The sequence below is a fragment of the Henckelia pumila genome, chromosome 2, assembly GCF_033568475.1.
Source record: "Henckelia pumila isolate YLH828 chromosome 2, ASM3356847v2, whole genome shotgun sequence".
In the NCBI taxonomy this organism is placed as follows: Eukaryota; Viridiplantae; Streptophyta; class Magnoliopsida; order Lamiales; family Gesneriaceae; genus Henckelia; species Henckelia pumila.
This window is the reverse complement of record NC_133121.1, coordinates 44,825,708-44,838,482: the sequence shown is the minus strand read 5'-3', so window position 1 is coordinate 44,838,482 and position 12,775 is coordinate 44,825,708. Positions and strand designations below refer to the sequence as shown.

Genomic DNA, 12,775 nt, shown 5'->3' with positions numbered 1-12,775 from the left:
GCTTCAATATTAAACTAGATAAACATGCTGATTCGACTTCTAAACTGAGTCCCACTACCAACTCTCCCTATTGATGCTAACCAGGTCTTCGCTGACTTGATCATGCCCCTCCTATTGCCAAGTACACATACAAAAGAAAGCAATAGTCGGATAACTCCGGTGAGAAAGATATTTCCAGTAAAAACAACATAACAAGTAATACATGTAATATATCAACAACATGCTTTCAAGACAACATAATCAAATCAAAACGAATGATATGCATGTCTTTAAAATAGGGATATCAATTATGATAAACAAGGGATTGTTGCTCGGCTTTTGGGATCCCGAGGATGAGATTACGTAACAACTCACCGACTCTCCCAATCGAGGTGGTGCCACGTATCCCACTCCCCTAGACTTTGGTTCATCTATAAGGAGTATGGTGACACTAGGTGAACCTCTACACCCAAACCACTCACAGTATAGCACCCAAAACGTCTAAAAAAAAGGGCTGTTCTGAAAGAGTAGGTGCCCAGTGAGCCAACTTGTGGCTAAGGGCTTTGATGACTCTTTGTATAAACAATCTTTTGTTTAATATAATTTACACATTTATTAATGGAAATGACTTTATCTTTCTCCATATTGTTATATTGTGATATACTATTGTTGTTTTGATAAAGACCTTGAATATACTATAGTGTATGTAAGATGTGGTAGAACATGGGGATGTCTATCATGAAACACATCTTATAGTCACTGTATATTCTAAACTGTTCCTAGTCGATTGAGCCGTCCGATAATAAGGATAAGGATCGCTCGAGTTTGAGACTAGCATTTGCGATGCAGAGTACCACGTTTCATTGGTAAGGAACATAGAGATGTTCAAAGCATGCAAATGGATATTCATATGATGAATGATCGAACTACCCTATCCGGACTTTCCAAGTGGTTATCACTTATCGAGTGGATAAAGTCCGCGGTTTTGGTTGTACACCATTAGTCCTTACTACTTGAAACATCATTGAGACTCTATATGCTAGTACTGTGCTTTGACTCGTTTACCGACTCTATTGGGGTCATCAGGTGTCGGGATTGGGTACAGTTACAACACATATAGGAGTCGATGCTTTGTTGTCAAGGATTCACCACATACTTGCGAGTGTGGATATCCTATGCGATCTGAGGAGATATTAGTGTGACGAATCTCTGGCCAGAGTACATGATGTGTTTTAAGAAATGGTTTCTTAGTAACACATGCGATGTCACTATTTGATCTTCAAGATGTATTGCATAGTTATCGAATCTCGAACGACTCTCGATATACCAATGGTTGTTGATTCGATCGGGATATATGGATGAAGGGACCGTACTGTACGCTAACCGAAATCTATTGGTTCTTGCAGGCACTATCAGTGATACCTAGGGAATCATGGGGCGATGTTGCTAGGCGCTCTTACCATGATTCGATGGGCAAGTCGGAAATTGTTGTTCCGAGTCACAAGGAGTTGTGAGCCCACGGCTAGCTGTATCTCTGAACCATTGAGGGTCACACAGAGTAATGAATTTTTAATTCCCGTTGAGATAGTTAAATTTAAAGAGTTAAATTTAATGAACAAAGAAGTTGGACTTCTTAATTATGAGTAGAGGAGTAAGATTTCCTAAAATGACATAGGGATGGACATTTTTGGAAATCACTGAATTCGGATTCAAAAAAATTTATCTTGACTTTAAAAGGTGCAAAAATGGTTTCTGTACACATTGGTGAAATCGGTTTATCAATCGGAGTCATGATGAATTTTATATTAATTTCTGAACATGCGGGCTTTGCTTGTCGGGCTTGAACTTATGACTAATGGGCCCTAAGCTGTTAGCGGCCTACATTATAAATAAGTTATTGCAGTACAGAAATTATACACAACAGGTCACAATTTTCGAAAACCCTAGTATTTTTCTCTCAATAGTGGCCGCCCCCTTTCTCCCCTCTGCTCAGAAAATCCAGTCTGTGAATTTTGAATTGCAGTCTGGTTTAACGGATCAAATTCGTTAATCTCTTCATAGAAACTTCTGATAGATTTTCTAGTGCAATCTATCAGAGGGATTAAATATCCGTTCGTGGACCTGATTGAAGAACAGTTCGTCCATCAGTTCCAGGGATATACAACAAGAGCAGAGCAATCTGTTGGTGTCCATAATCTCGCTTCGAGATTGGAGGTAAAAATTTATAATTGTTATTTAATTTTTACACACACAATTTAATCGTTAAGTTTTGATACCCATTATGGAATCGTTCCATATAAAATTTTTAAACTTCCGCTGCACCGGGTATCAATTCTGATTGATCTGATCGCCGCGTTCTCCAACAGTGGTATCAGAGACAGGTTGCTCAGATCAAGCGATTAAATTAATCGATTGTACAAAAAGTTTTTAAGCCTCGGTTTTTGAAACAAAATAAATATTTAAATTAAATTTTAATATGTTAAAATTCTATTTTTGGTCCGATCGAAAATTGTTTTTGATTGGTCCACGAGGCGTCGGATCGAATTGTTCGAGTTCGAAAATTTTAAAATTGATTTTTGGATAAATTTGAATTTTTGGAAAATTTAAATATTTTATCCGTTAAATTGAATTTTGAAATTAATTATTTTTGGTACAATTGATGATAAGATTTGATCTTATGGAAATATTGAGTAAAATATGATTTTATGTATAAAATTGGATTTTATAGATAAAATATGATTTTATTTGATAAAAAGATAAAATATGATTTTGTATGTAAAATAAGATTTTATATATGAAATATGATTTTATCCTTTTAAATTTAAATTGCCATTGCATGTTATCCAATAAATTAATTTTGAATTAAATGTTATTGGATAAGGATGATCGATTGCCATGACCAATTTTGTAGGTGTATGTTAGGAATTTACATTTGTTTTTATTGTTGTTGGATTTATTAATGGGCCTGGTTTATGGCCCAATATGAATTGTCATATGTAATAAAAGTGGGCTTGGTTTATGGCCCGTTCCCACCCCTTGAAAATGTATCCCCTACTTGTCATTGTTATTTATTGTAAATACATTAGATTTAGTGGGAGATGAAGATTTGAAGACGGAGGTGGGCCCAGCAGACAATAAAGACGAAGAAATGTAAATTGGAAGCACAATGTAATAGGATTGCATTGCATACTGCATATTACCTAGGATTGGACTAAGACTCGTGATTGGCAACCACGGGTCGATTAGAAATGGAATCGATCATCCTATATAATATGTGATATTATTATTGTATGCATGTTTTAGACATAATTGTGTGAATCCGGCAAGCATACAAAATTTTAAAAATGATGAGACAAATTTTCAAAATTAAAATCCCTCATTTTAAATATGATTTAAAATTGATATCAAGATAAATAAAGGAAATTTAAATTTGTTTAAATGTTCCTACCTTCCATCAACGATCAATGTATGAGATGCTACCCGCGGATACGGTCCGGCTCATATTATTGGGGGGGCCCGTTCGTCGGAAAGCTGTACATTGGATCGACACATGTTGTAAGTTGGGTGAAACTCCCATGGGATTGGCTCATATTATTGGGGGATCCACATGGCGACCGTCCATCACAACTTAATATTGATGGGTCATCTTGACATGTCACAATAAACGGCGTCATATTATTGGGCCCTTATTGGACATGAGGTAAAAACGTGGAGGTTGCTTTGGAAGCAATTGGGCTCTACCTTTTGAAAATTATGGTTGGCTGATATTATTCGGGACCATAGTTTGTCAATTGGACTCCATGTTCTCACTAAGGAAAACAGTTTCCCGTTTTCACTAGAGGGTAGTGAAATCGTTAAAATAGTGGGAGTGAGATTCATAAAATAAATTTCTCCTATTTTATGTCTTAGTAAATTACTTAAACAATCACTGATATTTGTCTGTTTCTTTTCAGTATTTCATAAAGATGAATTCGCGTAATCCACTTTTCTCGATCCTCGAACAAAATAAGTTGACTGGCGCAAACTATACGGAATGGTTCCGTAAGTTGAAGATTGTCTTGACTTCGGAGAAGATGCTCTACGTGTTAGAAAAATCTCCTCCGAAGGAAGCACCAGCTGACGTAAGTCCGGAATAGTTAGCCAAACTTGATACATGGTGGGACCATGATATCAAGGTCAAATGCTATATGCAAGCCTCGATGTCTGATGAACTCCAGAGGCGATTTGAGGACACCGTGAATGCTGCTGACATTCATGTACAACTCAAGGAACTTTTTGGGGCTCAATCGAGGGCTGAAAGGTTCGCTACTGTAAAGGAGCTAATGACGTGTCGCATGCGTGAAGGGACTTCGGTCCGTGATCATGGGGTACGAGTGATTTGGCTCATACAGAAGTTGGTAACCCTTGATTTGGTGTTGGAGCATGAACTCAACGTGGACTTACCACTTCTGTCTCTTCCTTCTTCGTTTGACGGATTTGTGGTGAATTTCAATATGAACAAGATAGAGGCCTCCCTTGAAGAGATGGTCAATATGCTTGTGACATATGAATCCACATTAAAGAAGGATAAACCGGCTTTCTTGGTGGGCTCCTCTTCTTCTGCTAAGAAGGGGCCAAGTACAAAGGGTAAGAAACGTTCTGCCCCACCCAAGAAAATCGAACCCGAGAAGAAGTACAAGACAAAGGCTTCAAACATGGAAAAGTCCAAGGATGTTTGCCATTACTGCAAGAAGCCCGGTCATTGGAAGCATAACTGCAAGGAATATCTAGAGCAGTTGCGAACTGCGAAGGGTATGTTCTATATTGAAATAAATGTTTCACTTAATACTACTTCTTGGGTATTGGATACCGGATGTGGATCTCACATTTGCAATGATTTGCAGGTGATGACAAGAAGTCGCAGGCTTAGAATGGGTGAGACCCAGCTGAGGCTCGGAAATGGTTCCAGAGTTGAAGCTAAAGCTGTGGGAGATGTTTATTTATTTTTGCAGAACGGTTTTAAGTTACTTTTAAGAGATGTTTTATTTGTTCCGGATTTGATTAAAAACATTATTTCTGTTTCTATGCTTGATAGAGATGGTTATTCTTGCAATTTTGTGAATGAGATTTGCAATATTTACAAGAATGAATGTTTGATTGGAAATGGACAACTTGAAAACGATCTATACAACTTAAAACTAAAAGACGTTCCAATAAATTATGTTGATAAACCGGCAACAACAAACAAAAGGAAAATCGATAGCCAAAACCCGGCAAACCTTTGGCACGCTAGGCTAGGTCATATTTCCTCAAGGAGGATGAACAAGCTAGTGAGAGAGGGCATGTTTGATATGTCTGATATTAACTCTCTACCTACTTGTGAATCCTGCCTAAAAGGAAAAATGACTAAATCTCCTTTTAAGGGGAAACCTGAGCGTAGTCAAAATCTGTTGGATTTGATCCATACAGATGTTTGTGGTCAATTTAGAGTTGGTACTCAATATGGCCACACCTACTTCATTACCTTTACTAATGATTATTCTAGGTATGAGTATTTATATTTAATGAAATATAAGTCTGAAGCATTTGAAAAGTTCAAAGAATTCAAGGCTGAAGTAGAAAACAAGCTAGGTAAAAGTATTAAAGCACTTCGATCGGATCGAGGTGGAGAATACTTAAGCACCGAGTTTTTGGACTATCTGAAAGAGAATGGGATTCTCTCTCAGTGGACTCCTCCTATGACACCACAGCTTAATGGTGTATCGGAGCGTCGTAATCGAACTTTGTTGGACATGGTTCGATCCATGATGAGCTTCACTGAGCTTCCACCTTCGTTTTGGGGCTATGCGCTTGAAACGGCGGTATTGTTGTTGAACAACGTCCACACTAAAGCAGTGGACAAAACACCATACGAGTTATGGAATGGCAAAGCTCCTAAGTATTCGTACTTGAGGATTTGGGGATGTCCTGCTTACGTGAAGCGGACAGTGGGAGATAAGTTGGATAGTCGATCCAGCTTATGTTATTTTGTAGGGTATCCGAAGAATTCAATCGGATATTATTTCTATTATCCTGCTGAAACAAAGGTGTTTGTTTCAAGGAATGCCACCTTCTTGGAGAAGGAGTTCTTATTGGATAAGAAAGGCGAGATGATGGAACTCGAAGAAATTCGAGAAGAACCCAAAATACAAAATAACGATCCTACACCTCAGGAACCATTGATAGACACGCCTGTACCTAGAAGATCCGAGAGGACTTCTAGACCTCCTATTCGATATGGTCTTCTTCTTGAAGGGGATCCAGATGAACCCGATGTTGGATGTGATCCAAGAAACTTCAAGGAAGCAATTTCTGATGCGGATTCAAATTTTTGGCTTGAAGCTATGCAGTCGGAAATAGATTCGATGCATACAAACCAAGTTTGGTCTTTAGTAGATCCTCCCGATGGAATTGTTCCAATAGGGTGTAAATGGATCTACAAGAGAAAGCTTGGGCCTGATGGTAAGGTATTGACCTACAAGGCGCGATTGGTGGCGAAAGGTTATACTCAAAGACAAGGAGTTGACTATGATGAAACCTTTTCACCAGTTGCAATGTTCAAGTCCACAAGAATCCTTATTGCCATAGCTGCATGGTATGACTATGAGATATGACAAATGGATGTGAAGACTGCTTTTCTTAATGGAGACATTAAGGAAGAAATCTATATGAAGCAGCCTGAGGGGTACACATTCATGGGAAGCGAGCATAAGGTATGCAAGCTTCAGAGATCAATTTATGGTCTAAAACAAGCATCAAGAAATTGGAACCAGAAATTTGATGAAACAATAAAGGGTTTTGGTTTCATCAAGAATCCGGAGGAACCATGCGTGTACAAGAAAGTAGTTAAGGATGCTGTGACATTCTTAGTACTTTATGTTGATGACATCCTACTCATTGGGAATGATGTAGGGATGTTGCAGTCAACAAAGATATGGTTATCAGGTAGATTCTCGATGAAGGATTTGGGTGAGGCATCCTATATTCTAGGGATACAGATCTATAGAGATAGATCTAAGAGAATGATAGGACTCACTCAGTCAACCTACATCGACACCATATTGAAACGGTTTTCAATGGATGGGTCCAAGAGAGGACATCTACCCATGTGTCATGGAGTTTCTCTATCCAAGTCTATGTGTCCCAAGACGGATGAAGAGATAGAGAAAATGACACATGTACCATATGCGTCAGCCATAGGTAGTATCATGTATGGGATGATATCTACCAGACCGGATGTAGCATTTGCTCTGAGTGTCACGAGCAGATATCAAGCTAATCCCGGTCAAATGCATTGGAAAGCCGTGAAGGACATTCTTAAGTACTTACGAAGGACTAAGAATATGTTCATGGTATATGGAGGAAGAGAACTAAAATTGGAAGGCTATACCGACTCTAGCTTCCAAAGTGACGTGGATGACTCGAAGTCAACCTCTGGATTTGTGTTCATGCTCAATGGCGGTGCTGTCTCTTGGAAGAGTTCCAAGCAGGACACCACAGCGGATTCCACCACTGAGGCAGAATACATTGCAGCATCAGCTGCTGCTAAAGAGGCCGTTTGGATGAGGAATTTCGTCCAAGAGTTGGGCGTCATTCCTGAAGTTGTTGGTCCAGTCCCGGTGTACTGTGACAACACGGGTGCCGTTGCTCAGGCAAAGGAACCAAGGTCTCATCAAAGATCCAAACACGTACTGAGGAAATACCACATCATCCGGGAGATTGTGGAAAGAGGAGTCATCACTGTCGAAAGAGTGGCCTCTGCAGACAATATCGCTGATCCACTTACTAAGCCCTTGCCAGGACCATTATTTGACAAACATCGCGAAGCAATGGGTCTACGTAGTATGACTAGTTGGCTTTAGGGCAAGTGGGAGATTGAAAGAGTGGGTGCCCGGTGAGCCAACTTGTGGCTAAGGGCTTTGATGACTCTTTGTATAAACAATCTTTTGTTTAATATTATTTACACTTTTATTAATGGCAATGACTTTATCTTTCTTCATATTGTTATATTGTGATATACTATTGTTGTTTTGATAAAGACCTTGAATATACTATAGTGTATGTAAGATGTGGTAGAACATGGGGATGTCTATCATGAAACACATCTTATAGTCACTGTATATTCTAAACTGTTCCTAGTCGATTGAGCCGTCCGATAATAAGGATAAGGATCGCTCGAGTTTGAGACTAGCATTTGCGATGCGGAGTACCACGTTTCATTAGTAAGGAACATAGAGATGTTCAAAGCATGCAAATGGATATTCATATGATGAATGATCGAACTACCCTATCCGGACTTTCCAAGTGGTTATCACTTATCGAGTGGATAAAGTCCGTGGTTTTGGTTGTACACCATTAGTCCTTACTACTTGAAACATCATTGAGACTCTATATGCTAGTACTATGCTTTGACTCGTTTACCGACTCTATTGGGGTCATCAGGTGTCGGGATTGGGTACAGTTACAACACATATAGGAGTCGATGCTTTGTTGTCAAGGATTCACCACATACTTGCGAGTGTGGATATCCTATGCGATCTGAGGAGATATTAGTGTGACGAATCTCTGGCCAGAGTACATGATGTGTTTTAAGAAATGGTTTCTTAGTAACACATGCGATGTCACTATTTGATCTTCAAGATGTATTGCATAGTTATCGAATCTCGAACGACTCTCGATATACCAATGGTTGTTGATTCGATCGGGATATATGGATGAAGGGACCGTACTGTACGCTAACCAAAATCTATTGGTTCTTGTAGGCACTATCAGTGATACCTAGGGAATCATGGGGCGATGTTGCTAGGCGCTCTTACCATGATTCGATGGGCAAGTCGGAAATTGTTGTTCCGAGTCACAAGGAGTTGTGAGCCCACGGCTAGCTGTATCCCTGAACCATTGAGGGTCACACAGTGTAATGGATTTTTAATCCCCGTTGAGATAGTTAAATTTAAAGAGTTAAATTTAATGAACAAAGATGTTGGACTTCTTAATTTTGAGTAGAGGAGTAAGATTTCCTAAAATGACATAGGGATGGACATTTTTGGAAATCACTGAATTCGGATTCAGAAAAATTTATCTTGACTTTAAAAGGTGCAGAAATGGTTTCTGTGCACATTGGTGAAATCGGTTTATCAATCGGAGTCACGATGAATTTTATATTAATTTCTGAACATGCGGGCTTTGCTTGTCGGGCTTGAACTTATGACTAATGGGCCCTAAGCTGTTAGTGGCCTACATTATAAATAAGTTATTGCAGTACAGAAATTAGAGACAACAGGTCATAAAATAATTTTCGAAAACCCTAATTTTATTTATTGTGGCCGCCGCCCCCTCCCCTTTGCTCGAAAAACCCAGCCTGTGAATTTTGAATTTGCAGTCTGGTTTAACGGATCAAATTCGTTAATTCTCTTCGTAGAAACTTCTGATAGATTTTCTAGTGAAATCTATCAGAGGGATTAAATATCCGTTCGTGGACCTGATTGAAGAACAGTTCGTCCATCAGTTCCAGGGATATACAACAAGAGCAGAGAAATCTGTTGGTGTCCAAAAATCTCGATTCGAGATTAAAGGTAAAAATTTTATAATTGTTATTTAATTTTTACACACACAATTTAATCGTAAGGTTGATACGTATTATGGAATCGTTCCATACAAAAATTTTAAACTTCCGCTGCACCGGGTATCAATCCTAATTGATCTGATCGCCGCGTTCACCAACACATGCGTGCTAAAGAATATTCAAGAACCATATCAAAGTCTAATTTGCATTGGATATCAAAGTGTTCCAAGGTTAGCAAATCATCTATTTTCAAAACCATGCATGTCATCAATTAGATATCATCATGGGCTAGTGAATTTCAACAATCAAATTCATCACAAACTATGAGCTCTAAATTTGTTTTTTTCAAAAAAAAAGATAAATTCTCTCAATGACTGGCTAAGTCTCTCCCCCATACTTAAAATCTTACATTGTCCCCAATGTAAGAAAAAATGCAAAAAAAAAAAAAAAACTAAGAATGAAAAGAAATACTCCCCTTCGGTTGCCTCCCAAGAAGCGCCTCTGTTTACAGTCGTCGGCCCGACTGTATGCTTCAATTCCTCAAGGTGGTTCATATCTAGTTCTCTTGTCCACCTTTACTCACCTGAGAAATTTTCCAGTTAATTTCGTCCCATGCTTCCTCTTCATAGATTTCTTGGGGATTCCTTTTGATCGATCCGAAGGAAGTTTTGGCTCAGTTTTAGGTACCTGCAAATCAGAGAGAAAAATTTCAGCAATAGAATTTTTAGCAGGTTATGCAATAAGTTCCTTCAACTTATCCTCATTCACATCCTTCGTGTGTTCTTGTGACAAGTGATCATTGATTTCAATATTATTAACAATACTTTCACAGCCAGGAATTTTCAAGGTATAAAAGATATGGAACTTAACAATCTCCCCATCAAACTTCATAGTGAGAGTGTCATTGTTAACATCTATAATTGACTTCGACGTTTTCAAAAATGGTCTTCCTAGCAAAATTGGACTATTCAAATCATTATTTTTCATATCAAGCACATAGAAATCAGCAGGAAAAACCAAGTCACCAACTTGCACAAAAACATCCTTTATCACACCTCTAGGATTAATAGTAGATCTATCAGCCATTTGGATTACAATTTCAATTTTATTTAAAGGCCCTAAGTTTAAGGAAGCATAAATAGAGTATGGCATGACATTAATCGATTTTCCTAAATCTAACATGGCCGTTTCAAGCTGAACATCTCCTATTTTTCAAGGAATCGAAAACATACCTGGATCCTTGCATTTTTCAGGTGCCTTCCTCTGAATGACAGCAGAAACCTGTTCTCCTAATTCAACTTTCTGACACCCCTTCAGTTTTTGTTTTCTCTTTACAATACACATCTTTTTCAAATATTTAGCATAGCGAGGTACTTGTTTGATATCATCTAACAAAGGAATATTGACCTCATATCTACGAAAAACTTCATACAACCCCTTAATTCCTTCATCCTTCCTAGACTCTTTCAATGCTAAGGGAAAAGGGGCTACTGGTTTATACTCAGAAAGAGGAGGAAACTTACCTCTTGGTGCTTCTTGAATTAACTCATCCTCCTCTACCTTGGATTTCTCTTCATACTCGTTCTGTACTGGTTCTTTCACCACTTCTTCATTAACCTTCAACTCCTTTCCACTCCTCAAGGTGATTGCCCTCACATTCTCCCTTGGATTCACCACAGTCTGTGATGGTAAGCTGTTCGAATTCAGTGCCTACAACCTGTTCACTGCGGTTGCCAACTGCCCCATTTGAGTGTTCAACTGTTGGATACTTACTCGAGTTTCCTGTTGAAAAGTTACAGTATTAGTAGCAAGATCCTTAACAATGCTTTTTAGAAACTCACCAGGCGTGGGGACTTGAGGACGCTGTGGATATTGAGGATACGATGGCCTATAAGATTGATTGTGCGGTTGTTCCTAAGGCCCCGATTGATTCGCCTGTGGGTTTCCGTATCTCAAATTTGGATGGTCCTTCCAACCAGGATTGTATGTGTTGGAGTATGGATCATACTTCCGCTATGGAGGTCCAGGAAATTCACCAGTAGCATTCACATGTTCGACCGACTCCTCTTGAAGTGTGGGACACATGTTAGTAGCGTGTCCCATTGCATTGCAAATTCCACACCCTTTCACAATTTATCCATACCTACAACCATTTGACGCACAAGAGATGTCAGATCAATCAGTTGTTGTTCAAGGGAATAAACATTTACCTCATTGCCTCGTCTGGGCGCATGATCACTCCTGTTGGTGCCAAATTGATGAGAATTGGCAGCCATATTCTCTATCAAGTTCCTTGTTTGGACTGGAATTTTATCCACAAAAACTCCTCCACTGGCCGCATCCAGCATATTCCTGTCATGAGACAATAAACCTTCATTGAACAATTGAATTAATTGGTTTTCACTTATATGATGTTGCGGATAGCTAGCACAAAGCTTTTTGAACCGCTCCCAGTATTCATGAAGTGATTTCCCTGTGTATTGCTTTATCCCATAGATTTCCTTCCTTATATTTGCGGCTCTAGAAGCTGGGAAGTACTTCTCTAGAAAAATTCTTTTCATCTCAGTCCAAGTCGTGATGGAACCAGAAGGCAAGTAATATAGCCAATCCTTAGCAGCACTCTTCAAAGAGAAAGGAAAAGCTCTTAGTTGAATCTGCTCCTCTGTCACTCCATGGGGTTTCATACTCGTGCAAATCACATGGAATTCCATCAAGTGTTTGTTAGGGTCCTCACCTGCAAGACCATGAAAAAAAGGCAATAAGTGAATCAATCCAGATTTAAGCTCAAAAGTAGCATTATTTTCTAGAGTAGGAAAAGTAATGCATAAGGACTGTTGGTTTGGATCAGGAGTGCCCAATTGTCTAAGGCTCGGATTCGCGTTGGCAGCCATCTCTTCCTTAGGAATTTCAGTCCGTAGCTCGTCCTTTTCTTGTTTCCTACGAGCCTCCTTCCTGAAAGAGTGGGTGCCCGGTGAGCCAACTTGTGGCTAAGGGCTTTGATGACTCTTTGTATAAACAATCTTTTGTTTAATATAATTTACACTTTTATTAATGGCAATGACTTTATCTTTCTTCATATTGTTATATTATGATATACTATTGTTGTTTTGATAAAGACCTTGAATATACTATAGTGTATGTAAGATGTGGTAGTACATGGGGATGACTATCATGAAACACATCTTATAGTCACTGTATATTCTAAACAGTTCCTAG

General features: G+C 38.9%; 1 protein-coding gene across 1 annotated transcript; it reads right to left on the bottom strand.

Moving 5' to 3' along the window:
* Positions 1–10,138: 10,138 nt before the first annotated feature.
* LOC140877567 (uncharacterized) lies at positions 10,139–12,120 on the bottom strand. Its single transcript, XM_073281104.1, has 7 exons — positions 11,770–12,120; positions 11,333–11,341; positions 11,083–11,239; positions 10,792–11,031; positions 10,556–10,677; positions 10,328–10,444; positions 10,139–10,246 (listed from the first exon to the last, which is right to left on the bottom strand). The coding sequence occupies exons 1-7, from the start codon at positions 12,118–12,120 to the stop codon at positions 10,139–10,141; spliced, it is 1,104 nt and encodes a 367-aa protein (XP_073137205.1).
* Between the last annotated feature and the right edge of the window lie 655 nt (positions 12,121–12,775).